The 27016-nt window shown below is 37.6% G+C and overlaps 1 protein-coding gene across 1 annotated transcript; it reads right to left on the bottom strand.

Annotated features, from left to right (window-relative positions):
• LOC109533715 (retinal homeobox protein Rx) lies at positions 1 to 22659 on the bottom strand. The gene is made up of 3 exons (XM_019899107.2): positions 22384 to 22659; positions 16976 to 17244; positions 1 to 578 (listed from the first exon to the last, which is right to left on the bottom strand). The coding sequence occupies exons 1-3, from the start codon at positions 22565 to 22567 to the stop codon at positions 201 to 203; spliced, it is 831 nt and encodes a 276-aa protein (XP_019754666.1). The 5' UTR covers positions 22568 to 22659; the 3' UTR covers positions 1 to 200.
• Between the last annotated feature and the right edge of the window lie 4357 nt (positions 22660 to 27016).

Raw genomic sequence — 27016 nt, forward strand, 5'->3', positions numbered from 1 at the left:
TTGCCCGTACTTTGTCTGATTTATTTATGTAAAATCGCTTATATAATACTATATACATCGTCATAAACCAAACACATTGAATAGTATAATAAGAAAAAGGAACATAAATATCTAAGTCCAGTGTTTGATCCACAGGAGCATCACAATATACACAACAATGTACAAGAGGAAAATATTTACAAATGCTGCACTATACACAATTAAACCGTCTGTAGCCCTTTGGTGATACTCTCCACGTGTTCTTTGGCTTTGAGGCGCAGGGCGTTAATGGAGTTGGTTCGGAGGTCCGGAGGGGCGGCACTTGGTGAGTGAGAGTGAGCGACCGGGGGCGGCGGCCGCGCTGATTCTGCCGCTATGGGCGACGTCAGATAACTGGGGTAGCCGGTCTGAGGATGGCTCAGAAACCCTGGAAGGGCGGAGAGCAGGGGCGGCGATAGCCAAGGATCCATGGGCAAAGTGAGGCTGGAGCCTCCGACTCTGGATAAAGTGGCAGCTGCGTGGTAGTCGCTCAAACCGAGCCGGGCTGCTTCCATTTTTTCTTGTCTTCGCCATTTGGCACGACGATTTTGGAACCAAACCTGCAACAATTCATTCACGACTGTTTTAACAGGAATTTAAGCGGCAGTCAGAGATGGTTTTCTTTGCTATATCGCATCAAGTATTAATGGTATTTTCCCCTCAATGTCCATTCATCATGTTTGATTAATCACGCTTATTACCTCACGTACATCCCATAAATACAATCGACTCGAAACTGTTTCAATATTAACGAAAACTATAGATAAAATCGAAACGTACATACGCATATGCCTTTGACAAACGAGGATACTATTTAGAAAACGAGCGAAATGGAAATACGGCTAATAAAACAGACAACGTCCATTATCAAATAACCCAGGTGTTTATCTAGTAAATGGATATAAAATTGGTCTTACATTTACTATTAAACATATAGCTTTTTGACATGCTGACAAAGTAAGCAAATATAATTTATAACCACCTGTTTGTCTATCTAGCCGCTGTGTTTTACTAATCACTTTTCAATTTACCTAATTATTAGTCTTTATTCCCCCTACTGCTGGTCATTGATTTCTTCACCTCGATTATGACATCCTCTACGGGCAGTTTCCAGTCAATTTTTCAATATTTCAGTTTTTTTCAGTTGTCCTTAATGTTAATTTAAAAGCCTTGCTTTTAAAAAAAAGTTTTGAGGTTTGCAGTTTTGCTTTTTAATTTAAGACATACTCTCTTAACTTTCTTCTTTATTTCAATTTTTCACTTTGCGCTGTTTAGCTTTCGCAATGATTTTAGCAAAAGTAACGAAAACAAATCTGGTAGTAGTTGACACTTACAAATAGTAAAACTTGCAGAATTTCTTCGTCTAATCTTTCTTTGTGCATTTAGAAGACTTTGAGTCTTCACTCGTGAAACTTGAGGTTTCGAGACGATTTTAAGCTTGTCCAGAATTGAACGAAAAGTGTAGGTTTGCAATCAAGTGAAACTTCTCGAATTTATTCTCCCAATCTTCCTTTACACATCCGCACTATTTCGAGCCTTCACTTTTAAAATTTTAGCGTTTACAACAGTTTTAGGCATGATAGTGAAAATATGCATTGGAGACAAATTTAATCGCAAAAGATAGACTTTCGAGGCCATTCCTTGAAACTAGTGGGTTTTTCTGGTTTTCAGGTCGTCGTAAAATGGAATTGTTTCCTCACGTTTCGCAAGCCACTAGTGAATGCAACTTCGAAACTTTACACATTCGTACAAGTGACTCAGCGCGTTTAAAAATTATCGACTAGGGAAGTTGAGCTTATGTAAAATCGAAATTGAAAAATTACAGAATTTTGAAAAATTCTCAAAACTCTCCTGAGGATGAGGTCAATAGGAAACTTCTGACTTTAATACAAGTGACATTAGTCTGCAAGGCGCAAAAATAGGCAAAGATTCGTCCTGTTTCACGTAACAAATTATCGACTACGGAAGACAAACTCTTACACAAAGACGTCCTTAAAAGCATCAAACTTTTTCGCAAAAAATTTCCCAAAAAATCCTTCAGCACGGCGCAAACTTGAGTCCTTCGACACTCGAACATGTGAAAAGTGAACGAGTTTTTTAGCTCCACCGTTTAAAAATTATCAAGTGCAAACTTATAACTAATTGCGCCCCATAATCAAACAACTTTGAAAATTTCTGAAAAATTTGTTTAAAATGGAATCAATCCGAAACTTTCAGCATTTGTACAAGTGAATTTCGTCTAAAAAGTGCAGCACAACATGAGTTTTTATCGCTGTCCGGTTGAAAGTTTGCAACTGCGTAGTCGAGATTGTTCAATCGGGAAGCATCAATCAACTTTCAAAGATTCACAATAATTTCCTAATTACGGCATAAATTTGAAACTTTTAGCGTTAATGGGGATTATTTTTCTTTAGAAAGACCGAGAATGGCCAAAGCTGGTATTCAATCGATTCAAAAAAAATCAACTGCAGAAAACCAACTCGTACAATGGCACTCTTGGCTGAATCAATTAATTTTGAAAATTTCTTAAATATGTCTTGACGGCGGCGTTCATTTGTAACTTTTGTCATTTATTCAGTAGTATTTAGTCTATAAAGTGCAGAACAATATGACTTTGTACCTGTGTCAATTTAAAAGTTATCAAATCGGGAACCCGAGCTTGCACAATAGCGCACTTGTACGAGACATTCAAACTTGAAAATTTCTAAAAAATGTCTTGATTAAAGCATTAATTCGAATTTATCGACACTTGTACAAATGCCCTTATTCGACAAAATGATGAAAAATAAGGTTTTTCGCTCCACCCGTTTCAAAGTTAACAAATGCGGAATTTGATACTGTACAAGAGCGCGCTTCAAATGATCAAGCAACTTCGATAATTTCTGAAAAATCGCTTCGTAGAATTGAATTTATTCCAGAAACTGTGGAAAAAGATTGATTTTTAGCTCCATCGGTTTCAGAGTCATTAAATAGTAATTAAAAGCACACTAGTGCTTGCGAAACGTGAAGAAAAAATTCCATTTGACGACGGCCTAAAAACCCGAAAAACCCATTAGTTTCGAATTTAGTCGCTTTCGTTTATTTTAGTCAATTCAGACCTTTTGAACGCACTTGGAAGATTTCCAGTCTTCCTCTTTAAGCTTGAAGGTTTGCAACGACTTTAAACTTGCCCAGAATTGCAAAAACTATTGAAGTTTTCGTTATTTTAATACACTGACACTCTCCTAATTTCTGCTTTTGATCTTCCTATTCACTTCCACACTCCAAAGACTAGAGCTGTAAGAATATTAAAAGCGAATCAAGTTTTCGTTTTCGGCTCAGGAAAAACTTTCAAAATTTATTCCCTCAATTTTCCTTCATACTCTTACAAGATTTCAAGTTTTCACTCTTTACGGTTAAGGGTTTGCATCGATTTTAAGCCTGTGAATAATTGAAAAAATTCCTTGAATACCGAGTTGATAGTTTTCGCCGCTTTAACCAAATGCAACCTTCAGAGTTTTTTCTATAAACCCTTCTTCTGAAATGTTTTCCACTCAACGCTTCGCTGTTTTACGTTCACGATCTACAACGCTTTTAAAGTACCGAAAATAAAAAAGTTGCAACGTCCAAAGACATACTTCGTAGAATTTGCTATTTCTATCAAATCAAGCTCATGCCCAGAATTAAAAATTTGTATATCATGAAGACCAATTCAGTGGCTTTTGCTATTTTAATAATGTGAATTGTTATCTTTTCTCCGTGCAATCTTCCCTCGACACTGAAAACTTTAAGTGTTCGCTCCCCACACTTTTGTTTTTTTCACAAATTTCTCTTTCGAATAGCAGTTCAGTAGCTCCAGTTCTCACTTTAAACACGTCAAAATTCTCAAGTTTTCATTGTTAAACGCTAAGGTTCGATGGTATTTTAACATGTGCAGACTTGCTAAAAATGGACACATTTAAAGCCAGAACAGTTTTGGGCATTTTGATCAAGTGAAACTTTCGAGTGTCTGAACTGCGGAAAGAAAGGCGATTGAAAACGAAATCCCCCCAAATGATAGAGAAATCAAAATAAGTCTATTAATGAAGAAATGAATGTCTGCTGACTAAGCTGCAAATTGGCAAAACATTTTTAGAAGCAAGCTAGTGCGCTTTTATGCGTCTTATCAAACCTTTCTGCTGTTGCATTGCGTTATTTCTTCAATTCAATGCTTGAAAATACTAGAGAAAGCTACTGGAAACTAGCATGAGCTACCGCACACGTTTGAAGTTGCCTGGAAGCTTAGACTTTGCTACTTTCAAGGGTATAAAAATACATGTGTGTCATACATGCGTGGATTATGCGAGAGAAAATCTCACCAGACAAATTAACAGCATTAATTGAAAGAAAATTAAGATTCTCGCTTGCAGTGATGTCAAATAAACCTCCCAGTCTGGATGTACCGAAGGATTACATCCAGCCATCAACAACTTGCAAAGAAACGCAAATAAACGACAAAGTTGTTTCTGAATAGGGAAATAATTACCCATCCCTGATGTAAAGCAATCATCCATCCTTCGCTCCATTATGCACGCTTTACCGTTCAGCCCAAAATAAATTGTATGCCCGTAACAGTCTTATTAAAATCTTGATTAATAACCGCTAAATTGAGTGTTAAATTCATTACACAAAGTGAATAAATTGAAGATTAATTAACCATTGATAATTTAAACTCGCTAGTCCGTGGCTTAACGAGGTTAAAATTTGCATTTGAGGACGGAAAGCACTTTAGCAAGCACAAACACAATTAGGAGGGGCGACGCAATCGCCGCCGTCGCTTAGAAAAATATTAAAAGTGAAACATTATTGGTGCCGTCACAACCAACGGCATTCGATTTTGCATCTTTTGCAAATTTGTCGGTTTTGTCATCGAATTTCCACCAGCCAGCAAGTGCTAGAGGTATTGATCTTGACGGGATCCTTGTTAGAAAGCAAATCGCAAGATTCCCTCTAATAACCGAGGAGTGGCAGTTAAATTGGCTTCGGCATTAACATTTGACAAAGAATACAAAAATCTGCCTTTGACATCTGATTGAGGGCAGCTCAGCTGCTCAGCTTGACGTACAAGCCTCCGAATGCTTAGTGTAAGGCGTCGGACTGTTCGTGTTAGCTTCCAAATTTATTCCAAATTGTCCTCTATTTGCCCAGGAATGGATTATTCTGCGCGATGAAACAGCACAGAATAATACGGAAGCACAGTCTGAATCTCATCGGACTATTCTTACATTCGTTTTAGCTGAATCTTCGCGGGATCTTCATCAATGGGGACTTTTTGTGTGGTTCTCTTAAAGAGATTCACGTTTATACCAGGTGTATTTCAGACCACATTCTAGATTCCTCAAGGTGTCATATCTTTGAAAATGGGAAAAAATGAGTGTTTTACTGGCACTTCTGATTGCATCTTTACTCAACTGCAGTTTCTTAATACAAAATCAGAAACTTTACAACTGGAACAAATATCTTTTGGGGGGATTTTTCAGCGTCGGTAGATCACAGTCCATTATTTAATTTCGAAAAATTTTCTTGTTTAGCCAAAATTCTTTTTACAGCTTAGTGAACGGTGTTTTCACTCAGTTTCGGTGTTTTTGTGGAACGGTGGAGCGTTTTCTTAGAAGACTCCCAGCTCTAAAAATGCGACAATTTTCTAAGTAAGGGTAGGTTTGAGTATGAAAGTTTATTCTCAAAAAAGCTCTCTATTTTCAACTTCCTAGTTTCCAACCAAAAACAACTTTCGTCTGCAATTTTTTAGCATGTTTTAAAGACTCTGAAGCACCTTCAATTTTGATAAAAGTCGCTTAAGAAGCTGATTTCTGAGTGCTTTGAAACAGCGGCTCTGGAAATAAACGTTTTCTCTCAAAGCCACTCTTTAACACGTAACCTTCAAATCAGCGCATCGATCTAGCGGGTTTAAAATACATTTCACTCTTTAGATTTTGAAATTTGCATTAAAATCGCTCAGAAAACGAAAGTTTTTGAGCTTCTAGTCTACACGAGAGTCTACAGCAACTTTCGAATCAAAATTATGGTGCGTTTTCACGACAGCTTTTCAGGCTCTAAATCTATTTCAATTGTACTCAAAATCACTGAAGATCCTGGTTTTTGAAGGTTTAGCAACGACGTGTTTTGAAGTAATTTTTTTTCCAAAACCGATCTCACTTCATAACTGGATGTAATAAAAGACAGTTGATTCTAACACTGCGGGAATTTTCACCAAAATCGCGTAAAATGCTCATTTTTGAGAGCTTAGTAAAAGCTAGAGAGCCGTTAGCTCAGACGGCGACAACAACTCAATAGCGCAACTCAACGTAGTGTTACCTAAGCCTAGTTTAAATGTTAGATGGCTCTAAAAATTCGGCAATTCTAATAACAATAGTTAAAAATCCTAATTTTTGAGAGCCTAATAGGGGTAGGTGTTAAAACGGCAGTTTACTATAGACTACACTTTTTCTTTCTAATTTCCCAACTTCCCAACTAGAGCAACTGTCGAGTTGAAATTATTGGCAGGTTTATAGCACAGTTGACTCTGTAGATGCTGCACTTTTCTGTAAAATAACACAAAATCCTAATGTTGCACAACTTTGTACAAACAGACCTTGAAACGTTTTCCAATACCTTCAGTTTTTCCAGCTTAGTAAAAGTTAGCTGTTTGCAGTCAATTGCGGTTTCGCATTTAAAAATTCATATCTCTCTTACTAGGCCAAGAAGCGAAGAAACCAAAGTTTTTTCCTGAACTTTTGAAGACGCTTTATTTTCAACAATCTCAATCTCTTAAATCCTGTAGACTTTTGCAAGTTTTGTAACTTCGGGTATAATAGTGAGCGTTTCCTTACAGGTGCAAGCTTGACTTTAGAAATTCATATCTTCCAAGAAAAATCAAACAGCAACTTAAAAATATCAGCAATTGTGGAAAACGTCTGCAGCTAAGCATGCACGCAGTTTCACTAAAATTCCTTTGAATTGGAGTTTTTTTGTGTTACTTCTGCTATAAAAGTAAAAGTTTCCCTCAATTGTCAGTTCGTTTTTAAAAATTCACATTTTCCTTACTATAGAATGCAGATGCTTCAATCGTTCACGAATTGTGACAGACGCTTCAGTTTTACTAACTGAAAATTTTCATTCAAATCTAATTGAATTCCAATTTTTGGCAGCTTTGTAACAACAGATCCAAAAACGAACGATTTCCCACAAATGCATGCGTTACTTCAAAAATTCATATCTTCCTTGCTAGGCCAAGAAGCGTTATGAATTTTGCAATATATTTAGAACGGGTCTGATCCTAAAAATGCGGAAGTTTTCGTCAAAATCAGCCATACGATTTGGGAAAGAAGACAAAAATCTGCCGCAGTTACAGTAGGCACAAGCAGGTACAACTTCCAAATGCTTACCTATAAGCTTGGTTTTGTTAGGTTTATATTTCGACTTTATTCCGAAAACCCACAGTTTGGGTAGAAGTGCATTTGCAATTTCGAGTAAAACAGCTTGGAAGCGCAAAATCGAATTTACTGCCTTAATCTGGCGTTGAAATCTCCGAGAGATCAACGCCAGACTAGAACAGTAGCTTCAGCTGATTTTTCCCTTATTGCTTATTGTTTGGCGAAATTTACGTTACGTTCATTTTCGAAATATCATTGTGATACCGAGTGTTTCGTTGCGGAGGCCCCCGGCCCGATATTTCGAAGAAAAAAACGAAAATCTTGTTGGAAACAAAGTCAAAGTAAACAAGGCAATTGGCGCAAGTGTGTTCTGCTTTTAGTACCTCACTTGTAATTGTCTGCAGAACCACGTGAGGCATCGATTTAGGGAGAAATGTGAATCTCAGCTTAGCAGAATCCCTCTGCGAACTACTCGGCCAGTTTAATAAAGCGAAGTATTTGCGCTAAACACAATTAGGAGTTAATATCAGGCTAATAACTGGAAAGGCCTTCTGGTCCATGTCAGCCAACAAACAACGGGCAAATAATGTAACTAGTTTTAAACAATTGGGAGCGACGCTGTACGTCACGTGACGTTCACGTGGCGTCGCAAATTACATATTATAGGGCTGATTACTTGGTCGCAACAAAGAAAGACATAGTGACGTTGATATGTGTAGCTGCCAATTTATTTTAACATGGGGGAAGAGAAGAACGTTGCTTCAACCGCTGTTGTTAAATATGAGAGGGGTTTAGTGACTCTCTGAACCCGAAACACTGTGATTAAATAAAACGGCCAGATACAAATTAATTTCACTGCTAATTGGCCTACGGTTTCTCACCCCTAAATCAAAGGTTGCCAATATTTCATTAATCTGTCCGAACTGGACATCATTAGCAACTTTCCGGCTCTGTTGGCTGTTCTTTGCGCAACCACTCGCGAACATTTTAATTTGTTGTCGAGCCGAACAAATAGAGTTTGAACGCGAACAAAAAACCTGAAGCGATCTCCAAAGGCTGCCACCTTTTTAAACTCAAATCATCTAGCCAAATCAGGCTATTAAGAGCTCTTATCCGCACAATGGCCTCTTTGTTATGGACTATTATGCAACAATCGAGCAAATGAGTTTGTATCAAGCCGACGAATATTTCGGGATGTCCGCTCAGTCAAGCACGAAAGAAGGGTTGGGGTGCTTTTATGAACCTATAACCTATCTTCCCAACGTCGTTTATTGGAAAATATGCGGCCCCCATTTCAGGTTAAAGTTTTCTTTACGGATCTTATGGTCGGGAAGATTGATATTTGCTGCAAACATTCAGATGATAAAGGGGCTTTTTTCGCCAAATCGATTGAAGTACTCGCTCTGTCAACTAGACCCCGATTGCGTTTCCTGCATATTTTCTTTATGCACTTTTTAAATTTTCAATGGGAAAAGGTGTCCGGGTTTAGAAGGCAGTGGCAAATCAGTGTTTTAGAATAACTTCACAGCCGGTTTCTTATCTATAACACTCCTACATTTAAAAATTCATAACTTCTCAACTAGAGCTAGTATACACTTGAACGTTTCACAGTCGTGAGATGCCAGTTGACTCTAAACACTGCGAAAATTTGATCAAATTTGGCCAAAATAGTGATTTTTGCCAGCTTACTAAATGTTAGTTTGAAAATGGATGTTTCGACTTAACTGCGTTTTCTGCGATAAAAATTCTTAGCTTTCAAACCAGGGTAAATAACGACTTGAAATTTTCGCAGTCAATCGAAAAGTTTTACGAAATTAGTTCAAAATCGTTATTTTTGTCCGCTTAGTGAATGTTAGTCACAAAACGCTAGTTTTTGATAGACTGCGGTTTCCTTCAAAACATCGAAACCTCCACACTCGAACAGATATTAACCTGAGTTTTTCACAGTACTTAGAGACGAGTTGGGGCCAAAAATTCTAAAAGTTTTATAAAATCCTGGCATTACGGAATTTTTGCAGCCGAGTGAATGTTTAGTCAGAAAATCAATGTTTTCTCTTTAAACAACTTGTGGCATCCAAGCGAGAGCAAGAACCGGCTTAAAACTTCTACAATTTATAGAAGAAGCTTCAACCTAATGGCGCGAAAAGTTTTAGGAAATTTCTTCGAAATCCTGAACTTTTTCCGCATAGTTAATGTCCACTTCGATTCAAAATGTTAGGATTTGCTGGATTGCGGTTTTTGCTTCCAAAATTCGAAACTCCCAAGCTCAGGACGTTAAATTTTTGCAGCTTAGTTAAGGTTAGTCCCAACTTGATTGACAAAAAGAGCCGCTTAATTGCAGTTTCTCTGTAAAAAATTCGTAGCATTCAAACCAGAGCACAACCCATAGACTAAGGTTGACCCTAACGGCCTGAAAAGTTTTAGCAAATTTAATCGAAGCCCTGAATTTTGTCCGCTTAGTAAATGTTAGTCTCAAAAAGCTAGAATATAGTGACTGCAGTTTTTACTTAAAAAATTCGAAGCTTCCAACCTCGAATAGCTATTAACGTGTGATTTTCGCGGTATTTAAATATGAGCTGGCTGAAGCGAGTCTGAAAGTTTCATGAATTTCTGACAAAATCGTCAATTTTTTCAGTTTAGTGAATGTTGGTCTGAAAATGATTGTTTTCACTTTGTACTTTAAAATTGTAGCGTCCAAACTAGAGCAAGTACGGAACTGAAATTTTTTATTTTTATAAGCAAAAGTTGCCGCTAGTAGTCAAAAAAAAATTACGGAATTCGCATTAAAACTCAAATTTTTCTGGCATCAGTAAATGTTGGTTTCAAGTTCTGCGGTTTTGGTCGACTGCAGCTTTTATTTTGAAAGCTCAGAACTTCCAAACTCCAGCAGGTGTCAACTTGAGTTGTTAAGGTTCCATCGATTTAAGCTGACTGGTGTAATTTGAAAAATTGTCTTAACTTCGGCTGCAATTCTGATTTTTTCTCGGCTAGTGGATCGGGGTCCGAAAATGCTAGTTTTTGCTCAAGTGCACTTTCGTCTTCAAACATGTCAAAGTTCCAAACCGAAGCAACAATCAACCTGAAAACTGCCGAGCCTTTAGCCCATACTTACCTCTGGGGATGCGGAGATTTGCATTAAAATCGCCCAAAATCCCCATTTTTTACAGCTCAGTAAATTCTGCTATTACAACGCAAACTTGCACAAAACTGCGCTCTCTCTTTTCATCGTTGTCAACTTCTAAATGAGAGCATGTTACGATTAAAAAAAACTCGTACAACCCTCAAGAGACATTCTGCTTTAAAGAGCTACAAACTTTAAAAAAATTGGAATTCAGGCCAGCTTAGGAAAAGTTAGCGTTAAAATGCATGAGCTCTCTCCTTCAAAAGTTAATAATTGCCGAACTAAAGGAAGTAATCATTTGAAATTCTTCCAGTCTGTAAAGCGTACTTCGGGGTAAAGCTGGTGAAATTTTTATAAAAATCACCCCTCATCTGGATTTTTTTCTAGCTTACTAAATTTTGGACTTAAATTTAGGTTTGTACTCAACTGCATTTCCCTGCACAAAAGTTACTCAGTTTCGACCTATCGCAGACAGCAGCTTCAGCTTTTGGAAATACATCGAAGAAACTTTGCGGTAAAGCTGGGCAAATTTCCGCAAAAATTGTGTAAAGGGCAAATTTTTTGTTGCTTAATAAATTTGGATGCAAATAGGGTATTTCCGCCTAAGTGCGCTCCTGCCTTTAAAAAGTGATAACTTGCCACCGACGGCAGCGACTCAATTGAAATTTTCGCAAGTATTAGCCAGAGCGTGGGCCTAAAAATGTTAAAAGTTTCATCAAAATTGCCCGACGCCCTGGTTTTTGCCAGCCAATGTTGGTATGAAAATGAAAGTTGCGACCAACTGCTTTTCTCTCATTGAAACGCTCCTGGCCTCCAACCCAGAACAAATCCGAAGAATGTAAAGCCAATGAGGTTTTTGAATGTAAATTGACAAAAATTATCCGATCTGGCAAAAGCGTTCGACAACGTTCCCGAAATCCCTAACGTATTGGTTAATGATACTGATGACTGGCCATAATAGTCTTATAATTAACAAGGCTTAATCGCCTTGAAAGCGTGTTGTGGAAAAACGGAGTCGGAGTGCCATAAACGATCGCTAATTGTTTACAGCCCAATAAGCCTGCGAAAATGGCACGAGGGGCATATTAGTGCGGCTACATCCCCCCACATCATTTGTCTTACAAAAACCGGGGTCTATTTTCTCCGACAAACGAATTTTCTGGACGGTTGCCTTCCATGTGTCCCGTTTCTCACACTTACATGTTCATTTAGCAATGCGATCCGTGTCAAATTTTACCATTTATATTGGGCGCGTTGATCCCTCATTTTAAACAGACGGTCTTTTTCATCGGGCTGATGATTTGTTTTATTCGCGTCAACTTGTAGAGGAAAAGAGCAACATGTTGCAGCTGCACCTTCTTCTAGGTTTTCAACTGTAGCTGATCAATCTTACTATCAGTGAAACCAACTAAGTGGAATCAACCCATTTGGTGTGAGCTGAACAAGGAACAGCGTCAAATGCCAAGTGTAAGAAAGAGTTGGTCGACGTGATTCTTTCATTCTTGCTCAAAGTATTGATTGATTTTTTTCGCGTTTTTCCTCAAATGGAAAGTCCTTGATTCCGTCGCGTTCCCTCGATTTTTAGTGAGGAAATATCGCAGCTTCTAACGCCGTCTAAATATAGCGAAACCTGCTCGTTTGGCTTCATAAAATGTATGCGAAATTAATTTTATTGGCAACTAGGCAGCTCAAGATTGGTATCTCGGTTTTGCACGCGAACGTCAAGGCGCGCGCTGTTATTTTGATCAAAAGTCACCCTCCGTTTAATGCCGTTAATAATGATATTTCCTTGCGTTTACTGCGTTTTCATTGAAAATTACGTGCCATTTTCGTAGTGAATAAAGCCGGAGTTCCCGCGAATGTCACTAAACAGGCACGTTTTTTACGCTTTTCCTCCTCAAAGCTCAAACTCCAAACGAAAATCGACTTTTGAAAAAAAAGACCGAACCGAAAGTAAGTTTTGCTTCCAATCGTTTATAAGCTGGGCAAAGTGCCAATCAGATCAATTTACTAGGGTTAAATGAGTCAAACAAGGTGCCAAATGCGTGTGTTGAAAAGAGAAGAAACACACCCAAAAGGCGACACAGAATATCCGTCTGTATTAATTCAAACAAAGAACGAGATGATTGTTTTCTTTGTTCGAAGGTAAAGCGCACTTTTCCGCGTTTCGGGTGTGTTTTCTCTCTTTTTAATGCACGCATTTATTGTCTCGCGTTATTCCACTCTATCTTAAAAAAATGTGCGCGTTTTTGTACAAACTTTGCTAATGTTATACATTTTGCTAGCTTAGTAAACGCTAAGTTCAAATTTGTTGTTTTCGCTCAAATGTGGCGACGCCTTTAAAAATTCATAACTTCTGAGTTACCGAGGGCAGCTACTTGAAATTTGCCCTGTGTTTAGCCGAGACCTGAGGCTAAATACTAAATATATGTACTTCTTCTCAAACGCGTTTTCCTCGTTAAAAGTTGCTCACTTTCGATCAATCTCATTAAGCCACAAAATTTCGTAGTATTTTCTCCCTTCTTAATACACGAATTTGCTGCTCATCCTTGTTTCACTCATTTATTAGGTGCATTAACCCCTAAAATAAAATTAAGCGGTTTCCCTGTTAGATCAAGCGAACAGTTCCACACGTTGCGGGTGCTTTCTCTCTTTTTAATGCACGCATTTATTGTTTCGCCTCATTCAACTCTTCCTCAAAAAAATGTGGGCATTTGTGTACAAACTTTGTTAATATTATACATTTTGCTAGCTTAGTAAACGTTAAGTTCAAATTTGCTGTTTTCACTCAAATGTGGCTACGCCTTTAAAAATTCATAACTTCTGCGTTCCGTAGGATAGCTATTTGAAATTTGCACTGCGTTTAGACGAGACCTGAGGCTAAATACACTGCAATTTTCACTAGAGCAGCAAAACAACTTGATGGTTTACAGCTTAGTAAATGCTGGACAAAATAAAGATTTACGCCTCAACGCGTTCTTTGCTTTAAAAAATCCGAAACTAAACTAGGTGGCGACCTGAAACTTTCACACGTTTTACAACCAATCAGTCTATACCTCTGCGAGTTTCATAATTTTTTTTAACCCTAATATTCCTAAACTTAGTAAATTCTCCTAAGCTTAAAATACTGATTTTCGCTCAACTGTGATTTATCTTTTAAAAATTCATTACATCACATTAGGACTGGTAGCAACTTGAAATTTGCAGACCTTCTTGAAAACATCTCACTCTAAAGGCTCTCAAATTTTAATTAAATTTTTGAGAAACTTTAATATTTTCCAGATTAATAAATATATGTACTTCTTCTCAAACGCGTTTTCCTCGTTAAAAGTTGCTCACTTTCGATCAATCTCATTAAGCCACAAAATTTCGTAGCATTTTCTCCCTTCTTAATACACGAATTTGCTGCTCATCCTTGTTYCACTCATTTATTARGTGCATTGACCCMRAAAATARAATTAAGCGGTTTCCCTGTTAGATCAAGCGAACACTTCCACACGTYGCGGGTGCTTTCTCTCWTTTWAATGCACGCATTTATSGTTTCGCCTTATTCAACTCTTCYTCAGAAAAATGTGGGCGTTTGTGTACAAACTTYRTTAATATTATAARTTTTKCTAGCTTAGTAAACRTTAAGTTYAAATTTGYTGTTWTYACTCAAATGTRGCKWCGCCTTTAAAAATTCATAACTTCTGMGTTCYSTAGRRTAGCTAYTTGAAATTTGCWCTGCGTTTAGRCGAGACCTGAGGCTAAATACACTGCAATTTTCACTAAAATAGCAAAGCAGCTTGATGTTCGAYAGCTAAGTAAATGCTGGATAACATAAAACTTTACACCCAAATGCGTTCTTTGTTTTAACAAATCGAACTCCGARCCTAAAATAGGTGGCAACTTGAAACTTTCACRCTTTTTASAAGAAATCAACAATTTGGCGATTTTCTTCAAAATTTTCCAAACCACGAATTTTTTAAAGCTTATTGAATTTTGCCCTCAAAACACGAATTTACATTCAAGTGACATTTTTCTTTAAAAATTCATAAATTTTCAACTACCACAGGGAACAACTTGATCCTTTTTGGGATTCTAGAGGACATTTGACTCTAGAGGTTCTGAAATTTCACCTCATTTTGTTCAAATCTCTTGGAAATTCTGAATTTTTTCGGCTTAGTGAATGTTGATCACAAATTGCTTAGTTTCACTCAACTCCGCTCTCCAATTCAAAAAGACGTAACTTTCTACCTGGTGCAGGAAGCAACTTGAAGTTGTCAGGCTTCTTAGAAAAGGCTTCACTCTTTAGATTCAGAAATTTTGATCACACGTCTCCCTAATTCTGATTTTTGCCAGTCAAGAAAAGTAGGTGTCTCTTCTCAATCTCGCTTCCTTCTTTAAAACTTTCTTTCTCCAATTTGAAGTCAATAACGCGCTACGCTGGCCATATTTCCTCTCTTGTTAGTACACGCGGTTGTCTGGCATTCTTCTTCCACTCATTTATTGGGCTGCACGTCAAACAGAGAACGCGCTATTCGGTTTCTCGGTCGTCCAAAGAAACACGTCTCCTTTTCTAACACGCGCTTTGATTGTTGCGCCTTATTCCACTGGTGCTTTTGGCTTGATTTGTTTCGGTGGAGAGTTTTCGATGCCAAAGAGATTATGTGGGGCAAGGTGGCAAAAGGATTTTATTGGCTCAATTAGGGAGAACGTGGCCTTGATTAAGTGTTGCGTTTAAGGTTGGTTGCGTGCCCCGTCTGACACCGTTATTATACACGACATTTGAAATTATTTTATCAGCAACCAAGATGCACGAGGACCCTTATTTCCTACTATTTATTAGCAATCACGTGCGTAAGCCTTTTCTTACCCCGTGCCAGCCTTCGTGATCGCATTAATTATGCGCGAACCACCCTTGCATGTCCGCCTCGTAATAGTTCCAACGCGACCAATTTAATGCTTCTGTATACTGTTGGTTTACTACCAAATCGTTAGGTCTGTGTAATGCAAGATAAATTAATTTTATTGCCAGCTAAGCAGTTCGAGATTGTTGTCTGGCGTTTACACGCAATGTCACATCGACTGGGCGCGCGACTATTATTTCCACAAAACTTCACCCCCATGGGATAATTTCCCTAATAATGATATTCCGCCAGGGTTCCATTTAGCAACACACCACTACGTTCTCGGATTACCAAATTAGCTCTTATTTAAACGTAAAAAGTACGTTGCAAGTCAGAGATTTTTCATTAAGGCTAATGTCCGTTTTTCGTGTCGATACTATAAGTCGCCAAACAACACTTTCAAATACTAAAATACTTGAAAATCAAAGCGAAATACAGACTTTTGTGACGCACTTTATCTATTGCAATTAATTTTGGAAGGATTTGCTCCTGAAGAGCGATTAAGCGCTAGAGTTAAACTATCGGAAGTATTAGTTAAGTAACCGAAAACTTGCTATTGTGAACCTCATTTTGGAGCCTCCAATTTGCTCAGCTCGGTAAAAAGTCTGATTGCTTTTCCACTGTCGAAAAGTTTTGTTAACTTTCCTTCGGTTGTAATTACTGTTTGATTAGTTGTCTTCGTTAAATAACCTTAGTGCACTAAAATATTAAATAGGGCAAAGCAGTCAAATTTTTGAAGAAACGCAAACTTTTCCATGATTTAGGTTTCATTAGACAACAACCAGCTTCGTCAGTTTAGAGCGTAGCTTGCATGGGTTTTCTCGCTCGCACCTATGTGAGTCTATGGGGGCGGCCTAATCGCCTGGGCGTGCTACGTTCGAACTTGCCACCTTTGCCGCTTAAAATAGCTTCCAATCTCCAACATAGGGCAAGTTTCTATTTGAGTTTTTCACACGTTTTAGACGAAAGTTTGCTCCAAAAACGCATATCAATTTGTTCAGTTTTTCAGAAAACACTATTTTCTTCCCGACAGCGCCTTTTTTTAATATTCTGACTTTTGAACTATAGGAAGCTTTGGCTTGCAATTTTCAGTCTATAGACGACCTTTGACTCTAACGATGCAGAATATGGAAATTATGGAATTGAAAAAGCTTCCAAATGAAAAGTTGCGATTGAATCAGCGACTGAAAATGCCACAAACTACGCGCAATTGCCAGTCGCTCACCCTATATATGGGGTGTCCGAATTGATTTAACAAAGTGATCCGCGTCCAAGTTAAACCTAACAACCAGCAATTGCACGCTACAGGAAATCAAGCTTCAATGTCTTTGTTTAATTCGCTTAAAACCGTATTAAATGTTTGAGTTTGCTTTAATCCTTTTCCTCGTCCTTCTTTTTATCCGATGATGTTTGATTGAAATTTCCATTGAAATAGTGAGTAACTTTCCAACCCTGTTTAGTAGCAATCTAGTGAACGATTGAGTAGATTAGAAGCAATTAAAATCCATCGCATCCTGAAAGCGGGCTAATGGAAAAGTAATAAAACGTTTAGCTACCTGCACTCGAACTTCCGGCAAATTGACTTTCATGGCCAGTTCTTCCCTGCTGTAAACATCGGGGTAGTGGCTTTTCTCGAAGGCGCGTTCCAGCTCGTGTAGCTGATAGGTCGTGAATGTTGTTCTGTTTCGTCGATGTTTCTTTTTGCAGCCGTCGCTCTCCGACAACCCCGAGTTATTGGCCGTGCCCTCGTCTTCGGATCCGCTTCCTCCAATCTTTCCGTATCGCAAATCCGACACCCCGTCATTCGAGTTGCAGCTTCCCTCGCCTGCGAATAAATATATTATCGATAAATATTCCCGGCTGGAAACCAACAGAAAAAAAAACAAACAAAATTGGGGGGCCTTTCCAATATTTTCAAGGGTTGGAAGGCTGTAAAGTGAAAATTCTCTACATGTTCAAGCCAAGGTGGGGTTTTCAAGCGATTTCTAACTAAGCTAATTGATGTTTTTAAGAGTGAAACTACCAATTCTCTATTTCCAGTTTGAACCTTGGCGGTCAGTTCATTTTTATAATTTGCTAACTATTGAATTATGCAGCAAATTGGAACTAAATGAAAATGCAGGTCCCACTTTCAAACCAGCTTGATGTTTGGCCAATTTCAATTAATTGATGGGAGATTTACACGATTAGAAATACAGCTCATTTTCAGTTTCAGTGATTTTCTAGTTAGGACTAATTTTCACAGAGGACTGATGGAAATGGCAGGTTCATAAATTTGAAATGACCATCATAAACTCACTCAATCTGCTAATGATGGGTTACCATTGAAGTTCCCAATTGCCCAACTTTACTTCGACGGAAAATCAACTATACTGACCAGACAAATAAGGGAATTGGACCTAGAATATCAAACTAAAGAAGCCGTCGATGGCGACAGAAAAAACAAACAAAATTTAAAAGTATTTCACGTTTTAGCTTCTAGCTTGGAAACTGTTAGGAAGTTGGAAAAATATCAATTAGGAAAATATAGCGCCAAGTTTTCTCTCTCGGCGAGATCTGAATGAACGCCCCAATATTTTTTTTCCGAGCGTTTCCAAGATACAATCAAAAATATGGAACGGTTAAGAGTTTCGCGGCCAGCCGTTTGAAATGTGCTGACATTTTCGCTTCTATCCTTAAAACCAGAAGCAATTTCAGTGTATAACCAAGCAGCAAAATATAGGGAATGTTTTGCTCTATCCCAAACCCCCTAATGATTACCAAAGCATTTTTCACCGTTTCGGAGATATAACCTCTTAAACATCAACATACGGAAAAAAATCACCTTTTTGCTTCCAGATTGAAACGCATAAGAAATTTTGAGTAAATGGTAAAATTTGTTTGCTAAATTATAGTGTTTGTTTCTGTCTATGAAAAAAGTCCTAACCAGTATTTCAAGATTTTTCACGGTTTCCGAGATATAACCTCTTTAACTTCAACAGAGGCAAAAAAACTAACATTCTGCTTCCCATTTTGAACTCATAAAGAGTTTAAGGTAAAGAACAAGTGGCAAAGTATATCTCGCAATGTTCTCTATTTTTTTCACTGTTTTCGAGATATCGTCTCTTAAAAGTCAGCACGTACCAAAATTTGCACTTTTTTGCTTCTGATTTCGAACCCATAAAATGTCTTCAATAAAGACCCACCTGGAAATACAGTGTTCAGTTTGCTCTATCGAAAAGCTCCAAATGACTATTGCGTTATTTTTCGCGGTTTTCGAGATATAATCGAAAATGTTCAACTATACGTTCCCCATCTATACGTCTATATTTTTGGAGGTTAGACATTTCATTTGTGTCTCGGGAAAAAGTGATGTCTTGAAGCGTGCTATAGAAAATGTTCTTAATGATCTTAATGGCCAAAAGGTCTTAATGGATATTTCGCAAATTTTCGTCGATTTCCAGATATAGTTGGCAATGTGCAGTAAATGTCCCAAAATGGGTATATCACTTTTAAGGTTAAAAATTCGGCGTGACCCCTGAAGAAGAAATGTTAGGCCTGGAAACACCCTTTTAAAATGTTCTTATGACTTGTTTGATAAATTTTACCGTTTTGGAGATACAATTGAAAATGTTCAGCAAATCACAACAAATGGCTCTAGCTCTTTAGTGGTTAGGAATTTCGCTAAATGTGTTAAGAAGAAACTCTAGGTCATGAAACGCTCTCTCAAAATGGTTCTTGGCAGTTATTCGATAATTTTCGTCGTTTCCCAGATATTCCCCGATTTCAGTTTTTACATTGCTATTATTAATGCTTTTTCCTCTTTACCGGCTAGGATTTTCTAGTCAAAAGTCATTAGTAAACGATAGTCCTTAAATGGATAAATCTCTAATGAAAATTAGACTTAAAAATGGACTGTAAAATTTTTGTTTTAAGACTGAACCGATTTCTCAAACAGTTTCCGATGTGTGAAGTTTAATACTTTTACCTATAAATTAGTTGGAAAGTGTGAACAACGAACGTGCTTGGATCGTCATTTTGTACGGTTCACGCAACGTTAAAAGAACGTCGGTAATTTACGTTAGATGAACTTTTTACCTAACTGACAACCAGGCGCTAAAAACATTTAGATGAATGCAGGCAAACATCATCCAGCTTTAAAGCCGGAAACAAACCGTTAAAATATTTTTTTTTGCCATTGATTGAAACTGATTGAAACACTTCACTATATACAGGGTGTAACATAGAAATGATCAATATGCGCTAAAATCCAGCTTCTATTGTTGCTTGGCAGGTGACAAAGCGATCTTAACATGGCTTTTAAATTTCTATTATTACAACCCTTGGCTAATTCGAATAACTGCTGTGTTTATCGTGCAGGTAATCTAGATTATATCACTCACTAAAGCCCTACACAACGCAGCCCATTAAGCTCAGCTTTGTTGTCTACCGATAGGTTCGATTCATATGCTGTCTACCGTAAGCCCTCGACTTAATACAGTTTTTCAATGTGTATAAGAAACGGTTACAATTTCCGATCAACATTGATGGTTTCTTTTGGATATAAAGAGCGGATTCCAGTTGTTTGCTGTGATTATCTAACACAAATTATACGGAGAAATATGTAGTTACATACGAGATAACGGGTGTCTATCTCTATGTGGATAGTCAAAATCCGACGGACGTTCGTCATTAAATTGAATCAGAAAATCGAAAATAAACGTGAAATATCCGAAAATTCTTATTCAAATCACCCGGTCATTGTGTAACGGTAACTGGCAAATGGATATTTAAGCACTAATTATGAATAAATGCCGCATGCGAAAATGCTATTAACAATTACCGACCTTATCAGAAATCTGCTTTGTTTATTATTAATGCCGAGCAATTAGGACTCACGAATATACGGAGTGAACCGATCAATATTTCTAATTTATTAAGCGTCCTGGTGGCTTTTTCAATATTTCAAGCGCTGAAATATATGCGTGTATGTAACAGGCAAATTTAATCACTTTTGAGTGTGTTGTTAAATACGATTGCCTTTGAATAACTACCGCTATTATGCAACTGGCTGTGTTTACACTCTTTCATTATTTTTATCGAGTTCTTCATGCTGATACCAGCCCATTCCGTGATGTGTTAATATCAGGCACCCTCGCCAGACGGGATTTGCCTGAAAACAACACTCGCGAATCTGTACAATAACAAATTGTGATTTTCGCCCATTTTAGAGCGTTGCTGGCAGGATTTTGGTGGTGCCGTTTCGCTTGCACCCACACCTAGCATTTTCCGAGTGGTGACAGCGAAAAACCTTTTCCATTTTGAGAATCAATTTTTATTAAATAAACCTGATTTTCGCAGTCCCGAACGTGGCTCGCATCGGTCATCTCACTCGCGCACATGGAAATCAAAGGGGGCGCACTATAACATGAGCGTTGCTACGTTCCAACTTGATACCTTTGCCGCTAAAAATATATCAGTTTTGAGCAAAGCAAAGTAAAAAAAATCGGTTTATTCCGATTTTCATTTGCATTCTCAAGCATTAGAGCAATGCCAGAAATGCAAAATCTCGTCAAAACTAGTAAAGATTTGCAGATTTTAGGTGATTTAGGCACAGGTTTGGTCCTGACGCTTCGCTAGCTCGCATCATTACAATCTTCAGAGTTGTGTCGCTCGTAGCTAAATCCGCAATTGTTCAAACGAACTACAGAGGAAATAACAATAGAACACAGGAAATGAATCGGACGATCAAAGTCAAACACAATTCAAATTCAGTTATAAACAGAGAAACAGTAAAGCACAAAATGCTTGCAAACATTATACGAACGTAAAATTAGGCCACTTTTGGCAGGTTTTACTTAACAAATTGCGTTTAACTCGAAAAATGCAACACTAGTTAAATATTCAAGCCAAACTCTAGCCTTGTGTAACTTTCATAGGAAAAAGAAAGTTATTTCAGATTATCAGCAAAAATTTATTATTCTTTTACGAACATCTCTTTATATAAACACTTGAGCTTCAACTAGAATGTACAGGGCATTTTCTGCAAAGTCATCAATTTAATTGAAAAGAAATTACTGGGTTCCAGTCAATTTTATTGTTTATCTTTTAAAATGTTACAAATACGTAAATGTATGGCTGTTTCAGGTAGAACAGCCATACATACAAACTGATGATGGTGGAGAAAAACACCGAAACGTATTTGTAACATTTTAAAAGATAAGCAATAAAATTGACTGGAACCCAGGAATTTCTTTTCAATTAAGTTGAAATACAGCCAGGAAAATATACACAATGAAAGTCATCAATGTTCAAACACTTGCACTTTCCAAGAAAACCCTCCATTAAACTATAAGGAGTTAGAAAACATCTGAACCGAAGGCACCAGGAAAAAATCCGTCGAAAAGGACAAATGAAACATACATGTGAACATTGCAAGTGCTGATAACAGCAGAATACTAGAACGAAAGCAAATTAAGATCTTCAAATCTGCTTGAACATTGCTGAATGCTTATTAGGATTGATTCCTTTTAAATCCTGATTCCTTTGTGAAAAGAAATGTGTATTAGACGGGTTTTCGGCCTGTTATCTCGATTGTTTCAACATTGTGTTTAGCTTCCTTTTATACGTTTCGTTCATATTTCCGAATGGATTTTTTGGGAGTTTTAAATACGAAATTTACTCTAAGTAAAGAGACTGTTTGTGCTCTTGTCTTATCCGAGGTTTTCCCTCGCGAACTTCCTACAAGTTAATGTTCTTCTTGTCCTACGTAACTTTTGAGCTTAAATCTTTGGCAACATTTCAGTAATATGAAAGATGCAATTGAAAGCAGGTWMWAAAGAAGTGAATAAAWTTWWAAKTCTACTAAAGGYAWTTTTWRAGTAMAGCAAWTTGGTYTTTTTTKAATGGACTGGACGGGAAAAAGGGACGCTTCCGGACGCTCAAGCTGGTGTAAAGAAGGTGAGGATTATGCGCACTCACTCACCTGCACTTTCATCGTTGTTGAGTGAACTTTTGTCCCGATGCGAATCGTCTTTGCGTGGAAGTCCTAGAATATTATCAATCGTATGTCGAGGCCCGGAATTGCTGGCCACTACCATTTTCAATGGTTTGATATCCAGACCGTAATTGAGCAGACTGGAAGTATCGTCACACCGATCTGAATCCATCGCCCGTTTTCAACTAACTAATCTCGTAGGGCTGCCTCTTTCCTAGTGATGGGCGTTATCGGGGGCGTGGCCAGGCACCCTCAGCCAATCGCGAGCTCGCTCTTTCCAACATGGACTCCAAAAACTAGGGAGATAGATGGTAATGAGAAATCAACGCAAGGACCCGCCAACTGTAATAAGCCTGACGTCGAAAATTTCACGGTGTAAAAAAGCTTCAAATTGGTGTCAACACTAAAGAAATTAGGCTGAATAAACTGCTATTGCTACCCACTTCTTTGATTAGGACTTGAATGGAATTAGAAAAATATTACGATTATTAAAGGAATATGGGCAGTAAATGAGGACCCAAAGCAGTTTAATTAACTTTCCAGCTATTGCAGCTGATTAACTATGGGCATACCGGCTGGACGGTTCTTGCCAGCGATTTAACTAATCTTCAGAAGAAAATCCAACTTAACACAACGTGCAAAAATGGGAAATTTCCTTCATTGATATTAGCAAAATCTTTGCAGGTTGAGAGCATATTGCATATTATTTAAACCGATATTTTTGAAAGAGCCAAGAAGTTGGAGAAACATGCGCTAAAAACTGGCACAAGGAACTTCTAAAAAACCACGCAATTTCCAAAACACTCAACTTTTTCCACGCATTTTACATGCGGTTTGAATGGGAAATGACCCCTTTAAAGAGCTTCAAACGGGAAATCTGTTCATATAATCTGACTTCTTAGTGTGAAAATTGGGTAATGTTTTGGGGATTTCAAGAGTTTGTAGAGTTTTAAGCAGCCGCTAAACAGCAAACCCTTTTTGTCATTTGTTTTGCCCGCTCTGGCACGGAAAACTAGGAAAACTTAAACTATATATCTACTAGCAGTTTTTTTTTAATTTAGGATCGTCGATTTTTGGAGCAAAAATTTGCAAATTAGTCTAATATTTGACCGTATATAACGTTTGACCGGCCGCGCAAAAGAGAATCGTTGAAAAACGTGGAGAAATCTTCAAAATATCACCATCCTTAGATTGCGCTGCTTCAAAACGCACTTTGATTGGGTTTTTCAATGAGAAAATCTACCCCTAAAGCAACCATTTGTGCAACCAATTAGACCTAAATCTTTTGAAATATATTGAACAAATTCTTGCTGTGGATATTGGAAGTTTGGATGCGAATTTAAGGGTGTTATGAAGGTTCGAAATGCCAATGTCCACAGGAGATTTTCTCCTGATCGAATGGATTAATTTTTCCCGGAACAAACCAATCAACTCTGGCATGTATTTTGCGCATTAAACCGGCTTCTAACAAAACACGTTTAAAAATCAATTTTCTATTTTTGCCCGCAAACTTCACCAGGTCCAAACCTCCAAACTTTCATTAATTTTTGAAAATGTATCCCCTATTTTCGGAGCAAAAATTCCAAATTTTACTAAATTGAGATTTTCACTAGCGTTTAAGCGGTGCTAAAACTATGAATAAAGTGGGAAATCTAGAAAATTAGGCTGTGGTGTTTGCAAACGTACTTTTTCTGGGATTTAAGCGAGAAACCCTCCCCTTAAAGGTGCAATTTCAGTCAATTGCAGCAATATTTTCAAATACATTGGACACATTCTTACTGTGAATATCTAAGGTTTTGATGCGAATTTAAAGGTTTTATGAAGGTTGAAACTTTAAACTCCGAAACAGCGCATAGAAATGTTTGTGTTTTCCCCTCATGTTTTAATTGACAATTTTTTACGGGTACACACCAACCCAATTTGGCTTGCATTTTACGTATTTTACGTACGTTTTTAATGTAATAGAAACAGTTCAAAATTAAATTTTCCGTGGTCAAATCTCGCGATATTCACTTTATTTTTTTCTCGTCTAAACAAATTATTCTGCAAAAAAATTGATTTGTATAAAATATCACCGATGTCAAAAGGTTTCACTTGGACATTTTTGAAAACTCCTCGCTTATAGGGTTTTCGAAAACAATCCAGAAACGTTGCTTGAAAAAGTCAAAAAATCTCCAAAACTGAATACGATGGACAAGGTATAAACAATCCAATGAATAGAAGAGCTCAAATCGCATTAAAAATGCAATACTCAATTTCTTTGTAGAATACGCGATAAGAGAGCTGTGGATGTTTTTCAATTTGCTGTCGAAATTTGGTAAAGTTTTTTTTAACTCGTCAATTTTAGGCAAAATTTACAATTTTCTATACATGTGAAATTTAAAATTTCTTTAAGAAAAGGGAAGAATTAGAGCTTAAAGGCGAAATTTTTCGAAGAATATGTGTGGTTTTAATGGAAATTCACGCGTTCCGGCTCCCATTTTCACTTTTCTGATAGCTCAATGGATGAATTTCTTCCGAAGCAAAGCAACCCACATTGGCGTGTATTTTGCCCGCATAGATCGAAATCCCGTAAGGTAAGGTAAGGGAAAAACTTGAAAATTTTACATTTCTAACTTTTGCCCACAGAATTTCGATCAATTTTCACATTTTAATTTTTCTCTCCCAAGCAAAGTCCTTCAGCGAAAAGCCTGGTACTTCATCAAAAGTCCGAACTCTGTAACCCTATCTAGTTATCGAGAAAAATACGCCGTTTTGATCAGAAACTAAAACTAAAAACTAAAAAGCAACTGCAATTTATTGAAAAAAAATGTGATAATAAGAGCAAACACTTCGATCATACAGACCGTTAATAGAAACCAATTGTGCAGTTTTGCAGCATGTCGAAAACTATGCAATTTACAAGTCCATTAACTGCCACAAAAAAAGACAAAACTGTACGGAAAACAGATCGGTTCGGACTGTTTCCAATCAATAGGATCCAATCAGAAAACATCTGTGCGGTTGGAATGTGTGCTTGAGCCAATGAAAGTAGGGGCTGACCTGTTGTTGGCAAAAACCTCTATCGAACGTGATTCAGCTGTAATTTGTGGTCTGTCAATATTACTTTAATTATTGCTTCACTGTCCTCTTAACGATCACTAATTAACAATTTTGACGGGAAGTTCAAGAGTGTTTCTCCATTCGGAGAACGCAACATTGATCATTTCTTGTCAGCCTTTTGCCTTTAGTTTTTCCTGGTTATACTTTAGCATTACTTAGGTTGGGTTCTTGCAGATGAAGAACGAACGCTCAAACAACTAACTAGAAATTAGGATATTTTTGTAAATTTTCTGATGCCAAAAACAGAAGGCAACATTTGCATTGTTGCTTTGTTCAGTTCAGTCTCGATTGCTTGATTTATTATTATTATTTATTTTTTTATAGCTGGTTTCATTATTTTTGCCAATCGAGGTCCTAGAAGCTTCGCTTGATCGGTGCTTCATCAACATTTCCCGACGGGGCTCAACAAAACAGCCTGGATTTAATTCTTCCTCAATTAATCCTGCTTAACCAAAGCTCCTGCGGTTTCCTTAAGGGTCTAAAGAACCTTTGCCTTTGGGCCCCAACAATCGTCCAGTGTTTCTTTGACTCTTCAATGCGAATTTGTATTGTCATGTTTAATCTGGTAGCAAATGGTCTAAACCGAACGATTTTAATACGGATTTTGGTCGAAAATTAATTTTGGTGCTTCGAAGCTTTCGTTCCAAAAGTCCGAAAAAATTGTCAAAAAGAATGAATCGATTATTCATATTTTTGAACTAATCCACGAATTATAGGTGAGTGAAAATGATGACTGAAGAAGCAATTTGGGTAAGAACCCGAAGACTTTTAGATTTGAATGCCGGATGGTTGATTTTTCTTGGGAATTCGGTCTGGGTAGTAAAGAAACTAAAAAGTTTTTCTTTTTCTTCACCACTGCCCAGACCGAATTCGCAAGAAAATTCAACCATCCGGCAATTATTCGATATCGGTCAAGAAACTGAACTTATTTTTAGATTTAAATGTCGTTGCTAAATGGAACCACCATTGGACGTTGACTGCATTCTACGAATGCTGCTTCATATAAGCAAATTCTGGCAAGCTCCTACAGTCTTCTACTTCGGTAATTTGTGACTTATCTAATCCGAATCGCTTCAGGTCTAACAGCTCCAGGTCTGGGTGTTTGCCGGCCATTGTGGAGCGTTCTTTATTTACTGTAAAGTACCGTGATACTTTTTGCTCAATCGAAAGCCGCCATACATATTTTTGGCTCCAGTTTCTCGCACATGAACCCCCCGTCGACTCATGGGTATTCTTTGTGGCAGAGGCGTCGAGTTGTTAATAATCTCCTCTACAGTAAATACGAACGCGAATGGAATAAATTAGACTTCGACAGTGGTGTAGATGTAGAAGGCGACACATTTAGGAAGTAGTTGTCCAAAAGCTCGGAAAAAGCCTTTGGGTTTTATCAGCCATGGGTTTGGGTTAACAGTATCTTCAAAACGGAGCCAAAGAAAGATGAAGAATTGCTGGTTTCACTGGAGGTGGCGAAAATATTACACAGCGAAATAGTAGAGGATGATTTTGATGTCAGCTTTGA

This window comes from Dendroctonus ponderosae, unplaced genomic scaffold (assembly GCF_020466585.1).
Source record: "Dendroctonus ponderosae isolate FM_Combo_2020 unplaced genomic scaffold, Dpon_F_20191213v2 Dpon_F_20191213_10, whole genome shotgun sequence".
Taxonomy (NCBI): domain Eukaryota; kingdom Metazoa; phylum Arthropoda; class Insecta; order Coleoptera; family Curculionidae; genus Dendroctonus; species Dendroctonus ponderosae.

Excerpts from the sequence above, each read along its gene's own strand:
- LOC109533715 (XM_019899107.2), bottom strand. The coding sequence starts at position 22,567 with ATGGATTCAGATCGGTGTGACGATACTTCCAGTCTGCTCAATTACGGT. Across the intron at positions 17,245-22,383 it reads CAACAACGATGAAAGTGCAG|GCGAGGGAAGCTGCAACTCG; the intron begins GTGAGTGAGTGC and ends ATTTATTCGCAG. Across the intron at positions 579-16,975 it reads TGCCGGAAGTTCGAGTGCAG|GTTTGGTTCCAAAATCGTCG; the intron begins GTAGCTAAACGT and ends GAATTGTTGCAG.